General features: G+C 48.6%; 1 protein-coding gene across 2 annotated transcripts in view; it reads right to left on the bottom strand.

The window, feature by feature from the left end:
* Nucleotides 1-15,211: 15,211 nt before the first annotated feature.
* SSUH2 (ssu-2 homolog) overlaps nt 15,212-19,544 on the bottom strand; it is a 32,342-nt gene continuing 28,009 nt past the window's right edge. Inside the window, exons 11-12 of one of the 2 annotated variants that reach the window (XM_010369908.2) lie at nt 19,358-19,465; nt 15,212-15,823 (exon numbers count right to left, since the gene is read on the bottom strand). In XM_010369908.2, coding sequence (XP_010368210.1) covers nt 15,677-15,823; nt 19,358-19,465 — 255 coding nt within the window. In that variant the 3' untranslated portion in view covers nt 15,212-15,676. The remainder of the gene's footprint in view (nt 15,824-19,357; nt 19,466-19,544) is intronic. The other variant, XM_010369909.2, reaches the window with a different exon arrangement.

Consider the following 19,544-nt stretch of genomic DNA (forward strand, 5'->3'; position numbering starts at 1 on the left):
AGAAAAAAGCCTGGAAGGAAATATGGTAAATATGAGTTGTGTCTAAGTGGTAAGATCCTGGGTGATCTTTACTTTATGCCATATTTTTAAAATATTTTGTAATGAATCTGAATTACTTTTGTAATCAGAAAAACAGAGAAACATATTTTCAATCTCAGCACCTCAGAACCCTCCTAGCTGACATGCCTAGATGTGGCCTATAAACACTTGAGCTCAGCATCTGATCTTGGACCAAGGCCTATTTTTACATTTCTATGGCTCTCTCAATGCTGCTGTCTACTTGACCTGTGACCTTGAACCTCTTATAACGTCAATTTCCACATCAGTGAAATGGTCACATCAGCAGTTCTCAATCTCCTACTTTCTGTGTTTTGAGATCCTAGTTTTTCCCGGTCTCAGTTAATGAAAGACCTCCCCATAATGGCCTAAGGGGCCCTAGCCTGGGTGAGCTCCTGAGGCTACTCTGATATATTTTTTTTCACACTGAAGCATGCAGATTTTTGCAGTTGTTGTTATTGTTGTTTATATACTTTAAGTTCTATGGTACATGTGCACAACGTGCAGGTTTGTTACATATGGATACATGTGCCGTGTTGGTGTGCTGCACCCATTAACTCGTCATTTATATTAGATATTTCTCCTAATGCTAACCCTCCCCCACTGAGCCTCGAAGTTTGGAGTTGCAAGCGGGAATGGCTTCAAGCGGCAGCCGGGCTGCTGGGATATTCCCGGAGAGCTCCTAAATGTGTTTGCTTTAACCTACAAGCCAACTCTTCCCTGGTGTGAACTTGTTGCTCAGCCCCTCACCCAAGACCCAGAACTCATGTCCTAGACTGGCTTCCATGAGAAAAGCACTCACACCAAGTGGGTCTGTCAGAGTCCTGGCAGGAAACAGCCAGCACACTCAAACCAGGATTATTTGGGGAGTGTTCAATGGAGGGAAATTTTGTCAAGGTGTGGGCAAGCCTTATAGAAACCCCAAGGGATTGTGTGACTCCCTAGAGCTAGTAACAGCAGGAGCCAAGGAAGGAGCAACTTTAGGAAGCAGGAGACAGAGAAGGCTGTGGAGAAATGCCACTCCATCACGGCTGAGGTCTTCTGTCTAGAGACCCAACCAGCCCAAGGCAACACAGCAGTTGGGGGATAGGGGAACCAGTATCCCAGCCTCACTCTTTTCCCTCCCAGGCTTAAATGAAAGCTCCTTGTTGTCCAAACCTAAGTAAAGCACGTATCTTAGGTAGTCTGGGCTGCTACAGAATACCAGAGACTAGGTGCCTATAAACAACAGAAATTTATTTCTCCCAGGCTGGAAGCTGGAAGTCCAAGATCAAGGTGCTGGCACATCTGGTGTCTAGGAAGGGCCCACTTCCTGGTTTGCAGATGGTCACCTTCTTGTTGTATCCCCATGTGATGGAGAGCAGAGAGCAAGATCAAACCCTTGCATCTCTTCGTATAAGGGCGCTAATCCCGTTCATGAAGGCTCCAGCCTCATGACCTGATTACTCCCCAAAGTAAAGTGCATTCATATTGAGGGTTAGGATTTCAACCTATGAATTTTGGTGGGACACATTCAGTGCATTGCACTCCCCATTGGCCAAACCCTCAAAAAAGCCAGAGGGTGAGGAGGTCCATGCAGGAAAGCCTCCCAGGGACCAGTCTAGAGTGGAGATGGGTCCAGAGAGGATCCAAAGAAGCAAATGGAACAGATTCATCCACCAAGCATTTGAGGATTTCTCAACAGTTTCCCCTGACAATGTGGGAGGGTCCATGTCACCCTGCACCCAATATCTCCCTTGAAAGTTCTCCACTCAGTACATGGGCACGCCCCAGGCCCTTCTCCGTAGTGCTGACTTTCTCTCTCTCTCCTGCCACTCACTCCTCCACATAGTGGTCAGTTTGCCCAATCCAATCACTCCCTCCCCAACATCAAACTTATCTCTCCTTAATTATGCAGAGTAATTTAGAGAGCATCCTGCCTTCTGCTCCAGAGGATCACCATAGTGTCTCTTCCCGGCCTACAGTGCTCTCCCGAGAGGCAATCTAGCCCATAGCTTTCTCATCTCATCTCACATTTTTGGCATTCACATTGCACAACTCAAACTGATTATTAGCTGCAAAACTTTGTTTGAGGAGTGTTGCGAAAAATAATTTTCCGTAATTGATCTGGATAAACATGTGTCTGTCAATATAAATCCCATCTCTTCACAGACGGTTGCTGCATCTGCAGCTATCTGCTTCAGGGCAAAACTAAAGAGGCTTTTCTGCAGCTGTAAGGGGCAGCCGCTGAGTGGATCCTTCTTTGAGAAAACTTTCTCTGAGCCAACCTGGAGGAATGAGAAGAATAGCCAGATGCTTCCAGCCAGGAAGATTTTCATGTTTGTAGAGTCAGATTGGATCTGTTCCCCTGTAAGAATTTGGACTCCCTGTGCCCACCAATGACCACAGAGCCAAAACCACCTGCCCACTGCTGCCCAAAGGCAGACCGCACTGGCTTCTGCAGCCTGGGCTGTCCTCATTCACTCTCTCTTTCTCAGGGGAGAGTCTGCACTCTGTACCACCTGGAGAGAGCATGTCCCTTAGAAATAATAGGCATCTTGTCTTCCTCAACAGCCTCCCTGACTGTGAGGCAGGGCGATCGTTGGTGGCTGCTGGGGGCACCAGAAAGGAGGGAAAATTGGGAGCCTGATTGTCCTGCCCAGCTTCAGAAAGAACTCAGGCCAGTCTAGACAGAGAATCTCCATCCCAGCCCTTGCATCCTCAGAGGAAACCCTCCACCCTGGTTTCTTATCAAGTTCACATGTGACATTGAACAGGTCCAAGCTTGCAGTCTTACGAGGAAAGTGGTTGGCTAGGGACACCCAGTGTCCAGTATGTGCATAAACACTGCCCTGGGTGTTGGTGGTTTTACTGCCAGGATTCTCCTCCGCTTCTGGAAATGGCACCTGAATTTTCCTGCGGGAAGCAGGGTTTGCCCTCTCCTTATCCAGGGTGTTTTGATGGGGTAGGTCCCATCCCCCAGATCCAGGCCCGGATAATCAGCTTATTTTAGCACAGGGCCATAGAGACTGGGGTTAGGCTCAATCAAGCCAGGGTGTTTGGCCCAAGGAGTCTCAGTCCTGGGAACTTTTGTGAGCAACCAGGAAAGTCATGAACTCTTGGCGGCAGGAATGCTGAGAGAGTCACAGCCAGCCTGGAATTAAGGGTATACCTCTTGCCATTAGCAGGATAGAGAAGCCTAGCAGACATGTAGAAAGAAACATGTTCAACAGCGTGCCTGAACCTCTGGGAACACCCCAGCCCAGAGTCAGAACTACACCAGACTTCTCGGTTCTGTGTGCCAGTAAACTGCTTCACCCACGGTGGGTTAGATTTCTGTTACTTGCGACCAAGTGTCCTAATGCCCACGTGTACATCTATGTTTTCTTTCTGCTGTTTCACTATTTGTTGGTGGGGTCAGTGACATCTATCTGTCCTCTGTACCCCTGCATGCCTCCCTCTGTTTGCCTCTGAATGGTCCTGCCCATCTACTGCCAGTTGGGTGTTGGGAGGTGAGATCTCAGGCTCAGCCATACCATGTACAGATGACCACCTGCTGGCAGGTCTGAGATGACAGTGTGGAAGTGGGGCTCAGAGACTGCAGGGTCCAGTGCTGGGAGACGCACTCGAAAGGTTCACACTGGGACTGTGCAGTGAAAGGGAGGCAGCACTGGGTTCTAAGGCACAGCAAGCTCACCAGGAGGCACCGAGTACAAGAGGGGGTGGAGGTCACAGTGAGAGGCTGGCCCTCATGCACAGTTGGGACTGCCAGGATGACCAGGGAGGTGAAGACGGAGAAGGAAGAAGCCTGCTCTGTGGAGGCACTGGGTGCTTCTTGGCACACCCCAAGCCTCCTCTGGATTTAAAGGGACTCTTTCTTTAATACCATACTGGAGAACCAGAAGCCAGAAGACCCTGGTCCGGCCCCCCCTGCTGCATGGCTTTGGGCAGGATGCTCAACTCTTTGAACCTCAAGTTTCTCATCTTTGAAATGGGTTTCAAAATAGACGGGCCTCAAAGGACTCCTAAGAGCACGAAATTGAAATGATAGGTGGAACAGAATTTTGTGAACAGGCAGTGTCTCAGTCTGTCTGGGCTTCAATATCGAAGTACTATAGACTGGGTGGCTCATAAACCACAGAAATTCATTTCGCACCGTTCTGAAGGCTGGAAGTCTGAGATCAGACTGCCAGCATGGTTGAGTTCTGGTGAGGACCCTCTTCCAGGCTGCAGACAGCTGACTTCTCCTGTATCCTCTCCTGGTGGAAAGAGCTAGCTCTCCGGCCTCTTCTTAGAAAAGCTGTTACTAATCCCATTTATAAGAGCTCCACCCTAGTGACTTAATCACCTCTGACAGGCCCCACGTCCTAATGCCATCACCTTGGGGACATGACTGCTAGGAGGACACTTTCAGACCCTAGTAGGCAGTTAGTAGCTGGTGTGGTTTAAAAGGCTGTGTTCCTCCACAAGAGAAAGATGGTTCAAAAAAGGCTTTAATGCCTTATCCCTTAGTAAGAATTCACCATGGTTAGGAGAAAGGATGTAGGATTTTCAGACCAAACATTTTGAATTTCAATTATGCCTTTCATGCTTCCTCTTTAGGAAACCTGGAACAAGACATTTTGCTTTTTTTAGATGCATCTGTTTCAACATTTTTCAAATGAGAAAAGGAATCCCAGCCTTCCCCCACATCTGGGGTGGGGATCAAATGAGGAAGAAAGAACTTTGTAATAACAACAAAAATATAAAGTACCCATTAATGAGCACTTACTTTGTGTGAGGAATCATTTCATTTATGCATTTAATTACCACAGTGACTCCACATTGTAAAAGTAACAGTAATAATGACAACATGTGACACTGGACTTAGCTGGGCATGGTGGCACACACCTGTCATCCCAGCTACTTGGGAGGCTGAGGCAGGAGGATTGCTTGAGTCCAGGAGTTTGAGGCTACAGTGAGCCCTGATTGTGCCATTGCACTACAGCCTGAACAAAAGTGAAACCCTATCTCAAAAAAATGATTTAATAGTAATAATAATTACTGAGTATTTAGTATGTGATACGGTTTGGCTGTGTCCCCACCCAAATCTCACCTTGAATAGTAATAATCCCTACATGTCAAGGGTGGGGTGAGGTGGAGATAATTGAATCATGGGGCAGCTTCCCCACACACTTCTCGTGGTAGTAAATAAGTCTCACGAGATCTGATGGTTTTATAAATGGGAGCTCCCCCAACACATGCCCTCTTACCTGCTGCAATGTAACACATGTCTTGCTTCTCCTTTGCCTTCTGCCATGATTGTGAGGCCTCCCCAGCCATGTGGAATTGTGAGTTAATTAAACCTCTTTCCTTTATAAATTACGCAGTCTTGGGTCTGTGTTTATTAGCTGCGTGAGAACACACTAATACAGTACGTGCTGGGCTGTGTTCTAAGAGCCCTCCATTAATTATGTATCTCTAGTCCTCGCAACAGATCTGGGAGGAGTAGGTACTCTTAATACCATCATTTTGCAGATCAGCAGACCAAGTTCGCAGAGATTGATGAGATGGTCTCAGGGCTGGGATGAGGCTTAGCTAAGATTTATTCAAAGGCAAAAGTTGTTTTACAATTAATCATATACATGTTGTGTGTGTGTATACATACACCATATCTTGCATAATATGCATTGTAAGTAATTCTAGTCCCACAGTGGCTGGCAGAGGGGAGGCTCACCCAGGGCTCTACTGGTCACCTTGCCCTGAGCAATGATCATGCACAGGAAGCTATGGATAGGACCCTTACTTGCCTTCCAAAATGAAGATGTTTCTTCTCTCCGGTGTGGCTAAAGAGGTTACCTGGGACCACTATGGGGAAACTGCCCCCATGATTCAATTATCTCCACCTGGCCTCACGTTTGACACATGGGGATTATTAGAATTCAAGGTGAGACTTGGGTGGGGACACAGCCAAACCATATCACATACCAAGTACTCAGCAATTATTATTACTATTAATTCTTTTTTTTTCAGATAAGGTTTCACTCTGTTGTACAGGCTGAAGTGCAACGGCACAATTGCCAATTATTTGCAAAGAGGCCAAGCTGGCCTTGGCAACAAAGCAACCTGGGGCCAAAACTCCTACTGAAGAAGAACAACCCACTTTCACCCAGCAGCTGCTGTGCTAGGGCCTCCCCATCACAGCCCTAGGCGACCAAGCTGCTCTCCTTACCCAGCCTCCTCTGACAGTTCCCAATGGAGAAGAGGGGAGCCTGCTGTCGCTGTAGGCTAGTCTGCCCATTTGTCCCCTGGGCACTGCTGAGGATAACACACGCACCAGCACACCATGTAAACCAGCACATTGCATTTCCATCCAGAATTTAAAACCAGGCAGTGGCCTGGCTCTGCACTTCCCGGCTCTATGACTTTTGGCAAGCAATTGAAACTCTCTGGGCTTCCATCTCCTCATCTGTAAACATGGGGATAAAAACAGTCCCTCCTTTATAAGCTTGTTGTGAAGACTTAGGGTCTGACACTTGAAAAATGGTTAGAATAGCGCCTGTAACTTGGGAAAAGCTTAATCAATGCTTGCCATTATTAGTACCTGAAAGGATCCCTTTAAAAAGCAAGGAATTGGGAGGGGGTCATGTGCCCCCCTAAGGGTAAGTTAGAGGAGTCACACAGGGCTTTGTAGTATGACAAGGTGGGGAAGAGACAAGCGTTCTGTCAGTAGAGCAAAGTCTAAATGTTTTACTGGGTTGTGCTGGAGGGGTTCAGGGAGGGCTGTTTGAACCTTTAAAATGACTTTGGTTACTTTCAGGTGTCTGGGGGCATCTGAAAGAAACGAGGAAGAAGTGCAGCATATCCTCTAGGAGCCCAGGACACCATCAGGGCCAACAAGGATCAGAGAAGGATGCCCCATGCCTGGAGCAGGTGACGGGGCAGAAGATAAGCAGGCAGCAGCTGGGCCACCTTCATGAGCAAGGCAGAGCACTGGACCGCTGCGGAGAGCAGGGCTAAGGCTGCCACCCAGCACCCAGGGGAGCCCAGCAGCTGAGCATGCCCGCTGTCAAAGCCTATCACATTTGAGACTCGAAGCGTCACCGTCCCCATTTCACAGGTGTGGAAACTGAGGCCCTGGGAGGTTATGTGTGGCTTCAGATGGCTCCAGAAAAGTCAGGCAGAAGCAACTGATTGTTTACCATATCTGACCAATATGGAGGAAAAAAAGTGCTTAGAGATGAACAAGCAGGGTACAGAAGGCACTGGGATTCCAGGGGCTGGCTCGTGGCTTTCTGAGACCTCAGACAGGCACGTGGGTTTGAAAGGCAAGGAAATCATCAGCCAGGGAGCATGCCCTTTAAGAGGGAGTTAAGAGAGGTGATCTGAATCCAAATGTCATCTCTTCTGAGAGGCCTTCACCACCCTCTACAAGGGCAAAGTAATGCCCCCCAAAGCTTCGCAACCTCTGATTCCATTCATCCCCGGCATGTTCTGGGCTGGAGCCACAGCTGTGCCTAGAACTCAGCCCTTTGTCCTTTAAAGGATACAAATCCTGGGAGATACAGTGGCCTTAGGCAGGGCTATTTCCCAGAACAGAGCCTGAGCCAAGGCTTTCAGTGGGGGTGGTTTATTTGGACGGGGATCCCACATACACTGTTGGGACAGCCACAGGTTCCGCTGAGGGCACCTGGAGCTCAGTCCCTCTGGGGAACGCTAGGAGGCACTCTAGAGCAGCCCTCCATGACTGCACCACCTGGAGAGAATCAACTTCCCACTCTCCCGTCTTTGGCTAAGGGTTGCTCCTGCGGGCACCCCCTCCAGCACTTCCAACTGCCAGGCACAGTCGGCAGGAGGACGCCTTCAGACGGTGGCTCAAGGGCTGGCAGCATGGCTCCATCAGAGCATTCCCAGGAACGAGCGGCTAAGGAACAGGGCTGTGGGCACCCACCCTTGAATCGGTCTCACGTCTGCTTCGCCCATCAACCAGGGAGAGTGAAGGCTCTGCAGCCCAGCTGCTCATGTCCAAAGCCCTGTGTCTCTGCTAGACCTGAGACCTTGACTTAATTTCTCTGGGCCTCAGTTTCCCCTCTGTCTAGTGGAGGAAATAATAATACCTCAATCATAGGACTCACATCTTGACACCTGTAAAGGGCTGAGAACAGGACCTGACACATGCGTGGTATTCTAGAAACATCTGCCGCTCCCTTAAAGACCAAGAATCCCCAAGGCAAGATCAGGGCCCTATTCACCTTCGTCTCCCCCACGCCTGGCCTAGTTAGTGCCCCGCAGAAAAGAGGCTCAGTTCAAGTCTGATGGATGGATGAATGAATGAATGAATGAATGAATGAATGAATGAATGAATTGGATTCAGGAGCTAACGTATTAACCTAGACCATGAACTTCCAGTCTGGCATCTCAAGCCTGGCTTTCTCAAAGTCACTATTGTTTTCTGTGTCACCCTTCCTTTGGGAAGATAAAACACTTTAACTACAGCCTACAAATAATGGAAGACATACTAAATCCGTTTCTGAAGAAACTTCCTGCAGCCACCTCGATTTTCCAGAGGGTCTGGTCCTGTAAGGGCACTCCATGGCCCAGGGACTGCTGAGAGGAAATTGGATGCAGGTGTTGCAGTCTCGGGACCTCGCTCCTGCAGGAGAAATGGCTTCAGCTCCGAGGTTTCATGTACTAGTACCTGCTGCCCCCTGGCGGACCGAGTGAAAAGTGCCGGAAGTCTTGGAAACCATCAAGGTTGTCATTTCCACTCCTAGCAAGAAAAGATATTGAGGCAGTGCTTCCGATTGCAAAGCGCTTTCACATTCAGTAGCTCGTGTGAGCCTTAAAACAGCCCTGCAAGGTAGCTAAAGATCATCTCCATTTCACAGATTTAAAAAAAAATGAGGCTTAGAAGGGGTCCTCCCATGGTGAGCTAAAAAAAATGACACGAGGCTGAGAGTTCTGATCCCAAAGTTCAACTATGCGTACTCTAAATGCCAATTCCCTCTTCTGACCGTGCATAAGAATCCTCTGAGGACACTGGGTAAAACTACAGAATCTCAGACACCGTTACCTCCAAATACCTAAGGGCGACTGAGAATCTGCATTCTGATGAGCTTTCTAGGTGAGGCCGGTGCAGTCAGGTCCCAATATTTGGACTGGCATTTGGAAAGCATTGCCTTCATCACATGGCCTCAGAGTCTGTGTGCGGACACCCCTCTCCCTCCAGTCCCGTGCCTGAGGGTTTGACCTCTCCCTCCCAGCATGTGCCTCTCTCTCCCTGTGCCCCCTCACATAACACCTAATGTGGCTTGAGGACATGCGTGCCATGCACACTGTGTGCACAATTGCACTGAGTCCTCACTGCAGACCCGTCACTGGTCCCAGGCAAACAGGTGCCTGAGAGTTCACTGGCTGACATGCAGTCGAGCCAAGATGTGAGCGCCAGGCTGTGACCACGGAAGCCACACTGGGTGATTTGAAGTCCTACTGTCCTGTCTCCCCTAAAAAAATTCCCATCCTGTGTCCCAGTCCCCTGAAAGTTTTACCGTACTTTCTGATTATGGGACAGAATCTATCACTAAAATGACCGTAACTGATTTAACCTAAAAGATTTGTGTCCCCCCATCCCCATTCCCACATCCCATCTTCCTTTTAGCTGTAAGTTTCAATTCCATCAGCTGATGAGAAAAAAGCAAAGAAATGCCACAGGATCAAAGATGCAAAAATAAGTAGCAACATGCTTCTGCAGCTTGGAGATCAGGATAGAGGGAGGGGCCTCTGAATCTGGATGCCCCAGGGCCCATCTGCTCTAGATAAAAAACAGAAAAACTGTCTGCTGCCCAGAGTACCCCTCAACAGGGCTCCACAGTGCTTTTCTCCTCAATACGTTTGCCATTCTGAGAAATAAGCAGAAAATCAGATTCTGCCAAGGTTTTAATTCTTAAAAAAAAAAAAGAAAAGAAAAGAATTAAAACTTTTGGGAGTGTCCTGTGGTCTATTAGATATGCAGCTCATCCCCCAGACTCACACATGTGGTGGCAAGGAGGCTCTGAGTGGCTCTACTCTGGCCGTGTTCAGCTGAATTTCTAGAAGCTGAGGGCTGGAGGGGAGCAGGGCCCAGGCGCTCAGGCAGGGAAGGGTTCTGAGGCCCCACACACACCCAACCACAGCAGTCCTGCTTGATTCACGTGATTTATCAGTGAGAAGTAAACAGTGCCATAGGAAAGGAAAGGAAATATAAGATCCAACCCCATTCTTCAGAGTGCAAGAAAGAGACCTCAGAGGTGAAAGGACTTGCTCAGCATTGCACAGCTGGTAGAGGCCAGGCTGGAATTAAAATCCAATATTCCTTGTATTAAATCAACATTCTGCACTTTTATTCAGGCTTTCAGTCATGCTTGCTGGCGTTTATTGGCAGGCACCAGTGGGACAGGCAGATACAAGTCAAATGTTCAATAAATACAACAATGCATGTGCAATACAGCAAACACATGTACAGTTGCTGCTAAGATGTGAGCCCTAAAGGAAGGACATGGGATCTCACCTGAATAAAGAACAAGGGAAACCTCCCCAGGGAAAGGATCTGAGAGCTGAGACGAACTGAGAGATGAATAGAGGGGCACTGGCCGGGAAGCCACATCTCTCCTATAAGCAGCCACTGTGGTGCAGGAGGCCCGGATCACCAGCCCCCAGGAGAGGCCGGAGACCAGCAGCCAAGCACTGACCCACCAAAGAGCTCGATCCAGGGAGAGCGAGGACCCTTCCAGGTACTCAGCACCTCCTCATGCTGAGCTCTGCATGCCTGATCTCTTTTCATCTCTTCAACCCATCCTGCAAAGCAAGTGCTATCATCCCCATCTCACAGATGAGGAAACTGAGGCTCAGCCAGATTAAATGAATTGCTCAACATCTTAGAACTGAAAATGATCAGGGCCAGAATTTGAACCCGAGTGTGTCTGATTCCCAAACCCATACTCTTTACACAACCCCAGACCACTCGATGCAAACAAAAAGCAGAGAAAATGGAAATCTGAGTGTAAACCAACAGCATCCAAGCTGCGGTCTCTAGCAGGTGCCTCCCTGCTGAGAAACATAACCCCACGTGGGCTGTTTGCCCTGACTGAAAAAACAGTTCTTTCATCATTCTCCATTTAAAGTTCTGCCCGTGAACTAGAAATTTAAGTCCACCATGTTACAACAAGGTGATCACATGCTGAGGGCCAGGGTACTGGGAACCACAAGAATGACAGTGGCCTGGAAGGAAGGGGAGGAAAACAACATGGGGGAGAGAAGTCCTTCCTGCTTTCAAAGAAGTGACCCTCCCAACTGGAACACACACACACACACACACACCATGTACCCACACACCATGTACACACACAGCGCACAAACTCACATGCTTACACCCATGTACACACCATGCATACACACATTTCAGGACCACATGCCTCCCCTGAGCCCTGCAGGAAGGAAGCCCAAGGTCAGTCCAAATTTGTGTTTGTAATAACCACAGCGCAAAGGCACAGCAGCCCTGCAACCCCAACAAGTACAGGGAAGGGAGGTGCAAGGCTAAGGAGGAAAAGGACCCAGCCCCAATCGCTCCTCTTTGGCATAAGATGTCATTTGGGATAAAGCACACAGAAAATTCCAGAACGCCATCCTGGATGAACCCGGCACTTTTTGTCTGCCTCTCTAGAGGACAGGTGATGTTTCTGCCTGCAGAGCTTCCAGTCGCCTTTCAGATTTGGCCCATGCTGACAGAACTTAGCTTGCGGGAGGGTGTGGTCATGTGACCTAGGTTGATCAATGCAGTCACTGCATTCCCTGGCCAGTGACTGGGCATGTGACCCAGACCAAGCCGCTGAGAGCCTTCCCTGGGAATTTCTGTGGAAGTTAATTAGCAAATAAGCTCGTGGCATTCTCTTTCCTGGGTTCACTGAGTTCATACGATGAAATTCTAAAGCTGCTAGTAGCTGTCTCACTACCAAGGCAGGGAAAGCCTGCCTGAGAACAAAAGCAAAAGAGAGAAATGCTTATAGGACAAGGAGAAGACAGGAGGCAGGGGAGATCCTGTTGGAATAAAATTCTTGAAATCCCTGAGTCCAGCTATACCTGAAGCTAGTGAACTTGATTAAGGTGAAAGAATTCATCAATGACCTGTTTCCTGTTTAAGTCCATTTGAGTTTCTGTCATTTGTAAACACCACCACCAACTTAAGTCTTAGGCCTTTTCATCTGGTACAGCTACGTGACTCTCATGCTGAGCCTCTCACTTTCTTCTGTTTACATATAATGCTTCCTATTATTCTGAAGACTTAGAAAAGAGACCTCAGATCTTTGCAAAACCCTCACTAAGCCCAGCAGGGCTCTGGCCACCTAAAAGAGACCCTGTGATTGTTGCTGACTGGTGAAGATGAGAGCCCATGTTCCCCTTTGACAGAGTAATAAAGAAAAGGCAAACCACATGGATCTAACGTTATTCTAAAACAAAACTGAATCAGGCTCAGAGCCACAGTCTATGGTGGCCAGTTTTAGGATTAGAAGTGTCCTTATGTTCTATTCTCTACCCCTAATGACTTCCACTGAATCTAGGGCTATACCCTAACAGCCAAATCAGCCCTACGATAACAAAGAGAGGCAGAAATAGCAAATTAAGTCATATCCTGGCTTCAGTGAATGTCATGAAAACAGATGACACTGCAAGGGAAAACATGCAGCAGTCGTCAAATGGCCAGCAGACCCACTCTCCATCAGAACTAAGGATGCTGCGGCTCGTGGCTCACCGCTGCTTTCCCTCACTTGCCGCCTAACAGGAACAGTGGTCCTTTGGGCCCATGTTGTTGCAGCATTTTCTTTTTGGATTCACGAGCCAATGGTGCATCTGGGCTATTGAGCCTCAGCCTCAGCATACACAATGCTTCCTTTTCATCCTAAAATAAAATTCATAGGCTAGGCATGATGGCTCACACCTGTAATCCTAGCATTTTGAGAGGCTGAGTCAGGAGGATTGCTTGAGCCTAGGGGTTCAAGATCAGCTAGGCAACGTGCTGAAACCCCATCTTTACCAAAAAAGTACAAAAATTTGCCAGGCAAGGGGGCGTGCACCTGTAGTCCCAGCTACTTGGGAGGCTGAAGTAGGAGGACTGCTTGAGCCCAAGACGTGGAAGCTGCAGTGAGCTGTGATGGAGCCACTGCACTCCAGCCCGGATGACAGAGGCAGACCCTGTCTCCAAAAAATAAAATAAAAATGATGTATAGCCCACTTACATAACAGATGTTTTTAAAAAGGAATTTAATGCCCAGATTATAAATATACATACAGGAGCAATAAAATACAGAGGAGCAATTGGAAGAAGGTAATTTTTTACATACATGTGTTTCAGTTTATAAATGCTCAGGCACAACCACATGGGGAACCACAATGCCTTCATCAGTTATGCCCACTTAGAACACACATTTGGACTTAAGAAAACTAAGATGATCTGAAGTCATTTCAGACAAGACATATAGGAAAAAACAAAAAACACAGGTGAGCACTAAATAAAAAATAAGCATTACATTAAGTACTAACTGATAGGACTTTCATATATAACTGACATTCTGCATGAAGGTTAGTGGGTTATGCGAAAGTCGTGTGAGATGCAGAACAGCACTGCTGGACGCCTGGCCTTCCTAGACTCTGTGCACTTAGTGCCAGTGGTGTCACTTCTAATCATTGCAACAACCAAGAGCTGTCCCTCCAATTTGTATCATGTGCCTGACAGGCAGAAGCCTCCCCTTTGAGAACCACACAGGTAGGCCATGGGGGTGGGAGGGGATGGTCTCCCTTGTTAAACCAGAGCAGGGGCCTCCCAGACTTGAACATGATGGATGAAGATGAAGTGAGGTCTTCCTTGGGGAATGCTCCCTCTTTCCCCTGCCACCAGCAGGTTCTGTCCTTGGGACCAGCTGCTGCCCATGCCCCAGTGCACCCTGACCCCAGGGGACGCCTCATCCTGCCCTTGGCCTCCCTGACATACTGAGCTACGGAGTGAGCAGGAGCTGAAATCTGAGCCTGGAAGGTTTGCTGAGCCCAGGCTTCTCCAGGTTCATCTCCCTTTGCTTCTCTGTCCAGTTTCCCTTGGGCTTCTGTGTGGTCCCAAGGGAGCTAGAACCCCCTAACCCCTGCTGTTCCTGCACAAGGCTAGCCACCATGCCATTAGCCAGGACCCGCCAGTGTGTGGGGTTCCTGTGGTTCAGCCAAACTTGGGAAACAGCCACATGCAAACAGGACGCAGGAAAATCAGGGTTCAGTAGTAGCGGGTGAGGATGAGAGTGCTTATTTCCATATTATTTATCAGTGATGCCCTGGAGGATGGTCTCAGTCTCCCCAACCTCCCTCAACTACTAGGCCTGTTAAGTCCACATCCAGATAAGGGGATTTGGGGATCAAGAGAGGGCACAAATGGCCCTCTGAGGGGCTGCTTCCTGAGGCCACTCCCTGCTGTAGCAATCCCCTTCTGGGTGTGGGGCAGGCATCATGAGATGACAGAGGTTCTCTGGTTACCCACAACCAGATACACAGCTACCTGCCTAGCCCAGGACCACCTCTCCAAAGCTGATTCGGCATTAGGACTGCAGGGCATCCCCTCCAGCACCACCCCCCATCCAGCCTTACACCACCAGGTGGGAGCTGCTGCCTGTGATGGGTGCACAGAGCATCAAGTTCATATCTTACTCAGTGGGCAGGCTCTAAGGTCAGCCTGTGATGTAAAAAACTGTATCTATTCAAAAACACTCTCCAAATTCCTTGTATAGACACCATACTAGAGATTGGCATGCAGACTCTTGGTCCATCCAACACAGCTGGTTTGTTCTCCAGCTGTGAAACAGATCTCTATTTCTTTAATTGGGATGTACATGAGGGGCACACACTCTCAGAGCTGCCATCTTGTGAGGAAGCTCTTGCTGCATGCAGAGGCCACGTATATGTGCTCCACCTAACAGCTTCCCTACTTGGGTCCCAACCACCAGCCACCATCAACCACCAAATATCTGAGTGAACCAGCTTTCAGATGATTTCAGACCCCACCCTTGAGCAGCCCCAGGCTTCGAATCTTCCAGGTGAGGCCCCAGATACGACAGAACAGAGATAAATCATCCCCACTGTGACTGTGTCTGAATTCCTGATCCACAGAATGGTCAGTAACATATTGCACTTTAAAGCTAAGTGCACTATGTATTGTGCATTAGGACCAGATAATTTGTGTGTATCCTTAAACATTTCAGTAACACTCAGATCATCAAGAGGCTCCCACTAGAAGAAGTACACCAGAACCAAGACCGACAAGTGGAAAAGCAAAATCAACTCACACACCGCATCAGGGCATTAACTTGGAGACCAGAGGCAAAGACCTTGCCATTTAAATTATTTATCTCATTTGTTCTACAGGAATGTGTGTAGCTCAATTCTTGTAGGTTAAGCATATGAGTGATGGATTCCACCACAGGAGCTGCATAAGGAGTTGGAGCTTGATAGATGATAAGCTGGTTTTTCTGGAAGGACATGCCAGGGTTTGTATGTGATTGTCCAATGCAGCTAACAGTGAACACACTCAGAGAGCATCGGTCATCCTCCTTGGCAAACATGAATGGCAGGCTCTAGGGACAGCTGTGCTACGTCACACGATGGTACAACCACAGCAATACCGCTCAGGATAGTCCACCGCATACACCTGGTGGTCAGTGCCATAGATGTAGTAGACATAAGTCTTTCCTTGGTACCAGTAATGAACTTCTGTGAGGGGGATCAACTCAATGGTCTGGCGCTAAGGAAACAAATAGCCAAGGAAAATGTCAGTGTTCTATTCAAGTCACTCACCTGCTCAAGAACTTTCAGTAGCTCCCTACTGTCTGTGGTATGAAGATCCTGCTCTGGAGTTGGCATTTGGTATGGTTTGGCTCTGTGTCCCCACCCAAATCTCACCCTGAGTTATAATAATCTTCATGTGTCATGGGAAGACCCAGTGGGAGGTAACTGAATCATGGGGGTGGGTTTTTCCCACACCATTCTCATGATAGTGAATAAATCTCATGAGATCTGATGGTTTTATAAAAGGCAGTTCTCCTGCACATGCTCTCTTCTTGCCTTGCCTGCTGCCATGTAAGATGTGCCTTTGCCCTTCCTCCACCTCCCGCCATGATTGTGAGGGCTCCCCAGCCATGTGGAACTGTGAGTCCACTAAACCTCTTTCCTGTACAAATTACCCAGTCTCAGGTATGTCTTTATTAGCAGCATAAGAACAGACTAACACAGCATTCTACAATCTGCTACAATATGCCTTCAATCTGCCTTTCTAGATGTATCTCCTACCGTGCTCCTTCACGCGCCCTAAGCTCTGGCCAAAACTAACTTCTCATCTTTAGCTACCATTTGATTCTAGGTTTCACCAAGTGGGGACAGGCATCCCCAGGGGAGTTCCAGGGTGTATGGAAAGTCACCAGCCAAGTAGGACAACTTCCAGAAACATTAATTTTTAGATGGAGTGCTGGGGGACAGTGGAGGAAAAAGTCAGTTTAAACATGTGTATATTAAAACAACCATAGAGGTATTAGGAAGTGGTTTATAACATTTGAATCAAATTTTAAGATAAAACATTGACCCCGAAGACATTTGAAAGTTTAATGGGCTGTGCCAGGCTATTTTCAGGATGGAGACCTCATTCCCTCCCACAGGGTGGTGCTAAGTCGCTCATTCTCTGGCCCCTTCTCTGAGAAGTTACTCAATAACTTTTTACAATCGTGAGGCCCTAAACAGAAACAGCAGCCTAATGTTGGGAGCAAATATTAGGCTCCCATCTGCACTGGCTTCTGGTGTTGTTTTGTTATTGGCAACTACACTACATAGTTGAGGTAGGAATGTTGCTCCTAATCATTTAAGCCAAGCTTTCTTGTGGACTTACTGTGGGTCAAGCTCTGTGCAAAAAGCCCTAAGTTCTTCTGCACAAGCTGCTCTCTTGTCCCAGACTCAGATTTGGGGACCCAAACCCAGGGAGAGGTGGCATGATTGGTCTGGGGTCAGGCCCTCTTTACTTGCAGGGAATTCTTCCTGTTGGGAAAAGAGCTCCAAGTCCTCTTGCTGTAGTTGATGGCTTGAAGACCCTAGGGAAAAGGCAAACCAGGCCTGGTGGGGGCCTGAGGCTGAAGCCATCTGGCTGTTTCGACTTCTCTCTCCATCCCTAGAAAAACTGCCCTGGCCATCCCTAGAGATCTGGGCAGTGGGGGTGTATTTTGAGAGGTAGGCCCCCGTTCTGTCATAAGAGAGGCCAAGGGCAGCAAGACATTGCAGAAGGAAGAGGGGAATCAGAATCAGGGCACGAAATTTCCACACAGCTTTCCGTGTGATTTTGTGCTCCAGTTCTCTAGGCCTCAGTTTCCTCATCTGTGAAATGGGAATAAAAACTCTTATTTCACAGAGTTGTTGAGACAACCGAATAAGACCCCGGCGATTGAGTTTTCTTCATATGCCAGAAACTGGAATCCAAATGACAATTTTGGAAATAAAAGGTGGAAGATGCCTCTTGAAATTTCAGTGCAAAGGACCCCAAATAGGGACTAAAGGGCACAAGGAGATGGGAGTCAATGTCAGTGCTCAGAAGGCCTGGACACTGAAGTCAGCACTACTCTTGTTCCCAGAATTTTCTATTAAGATCCAATGGTGAGCATGGCAATACCACCACTCCCCCGCCCCAACCTCTGCAACCCCCTTGCCTCCATCTGCTTCTGGCTCAAAAAGTCTCCAAGTTTGAGGCCACAAATTGCTCAAGACATCAATTGCCATCAAGTGGTCATCATGTAATTGGCTGTTTATCTGTCTGTGCAGCTCAGCCCCCGCAATAAGCAGATTCCAGGTCTCAGAGTCACGGCCATGGCCAGGAGATGTAATTTAGCCACCTATGCCCTCATGGTTGGATTTCTGTTCTAACTTCTCCATCTTGAGTAAAATATTTGCATGAATCTTTGTCTACAGCTCTAGGACCAAAGGCAAAATCAGAAAAAAGATTCAGAAAAGTGACCTCCACTCCCATTATACTCCTTTTTAAAGAAAACTATCTATTTGCCCCCTGGTTTGCCCTTCCTGGCTCCAGGATTTGTTTACAATGGCTTGTTTTGGCAGAGGCAGGGCCTCAGGAGACCTGAGTTCTAGTCCTGGACCTGCCACCAACATACTGTGTGACTTGGGACAGGTAACTTCCCCTCCTTGGGCCTCAGTTTCCCCAGCTATCAAAATATTGAAAAACTAGAAGGTTTCATCTAAAAATCTGGACTTCAAACAGTCTGGAAACACTGGGTCTTGTGCCTACAGAAAGCTGAGCATTGACCGGCCCCTTTGAATGAGGCTCTGTCACCACCTCCTTACTGCCTGGCCCTGGTAGGCATGTAAGTTTGCAGTGTCTGAATTGCTTGATTTCTCAGTCCCCTTCCAGCTCCAAGATGGTCCATATTCATTTAGATAAAATGCATCTTCTCTCTCCTACAAATCAGGGAGATGTGCAGAGAGAGAGAGAGAAGGGGAAATGCTCATTGCAAAGGGACATTTTGAGCACCAGGTGCCAAACACATTAAGAGGGTTTTGCTGCAAAACCCTCTGATGTGCTTTACTGTCTTTTTTCACAGGTGAAGAGAGTGGCTTTGAAGGAGGAGAGAAGTGGCTGGCCCAGGATCCTGCTGGGATGCAGGAAATGCAGGATCTCGGCCCAGTCTGCAAGGCTCCCGTCCTGGCTGCTGAGTCCCACTTCATGCAGCTCCAGCAAAAGCACGTTACCAGGCCAAACTCCCACCTTAGGGCCCCCTGGCAGCCTGCAGCAACAGTATAAGGGGCCGCTCAGGGCTGCTCCTGGGGATGTAGCAGCCACCACCGCCACCTTGTGGCTGTCAGGATACAGCGGCCAAAACCCCAGAGGCTGGGAGAAGACAGGCTCGCGTTTGGGAAGTGCCAGGGCCTCAGAGGCAAGCCAGGCCTGTGACCTTCAAACTCAAGCTTTTCCTTCCCCTATCTGAACACCAGGGAGTCAGAATCAAAATCTCATGACACCACATTCGTGCTTGAAACCCTGCAATCGCTTCCGGGAATAAAAATGCAAACTTCCCCCTGGCCCAGGGTCCTTCCTGCCTCTGCGTCTTGCATGCCCTACTCTATGCCCTGGGGCCTTAGATCAGGCCCTAGCCCTTCCCAGGCTCCTCCCCCTGGAACCTCTCTCACTTCCACATCCTCATCCTTCCGCTCTGACATTCTCAGGAAAGAGGGCTCAGCAGCCCAGGAAGAGAAGTCAGAGCCAGGTGGCCCCTCACCCCCGGCTCACCTGCTGCAGGACGCGGGCACGGGAGGCCAAGGCAGCGCTGTGCTCTGCAATGCCCCTCTGGGAGGCCAGCGAGATGTCCCGCAGGGGGAAGTCCACGATGGGGTACACCTGGGGGAGAGAGAGAGATGCGGACCACCTGGCTGCCGCACGTGGAGCTTTGGAAATCAATGGGGCTGGCCAGAGCCAG

This window comes from Rhinopithecus roxellana, chromosome 1 (genome assembly GCF_007565055.1).
Source record: "Rhinopithecus roxellana isolate Shanxi Qingling chromosome 1, ASM756505v1, whole genome shotgun sequence".
Taxonomy (NCBI): Eukaryota; Metazoa; Chordata; class Mammalia; order Primates; family Cercopithecidae; genus Rhinopithecus; species Rhinopithecus roxellana.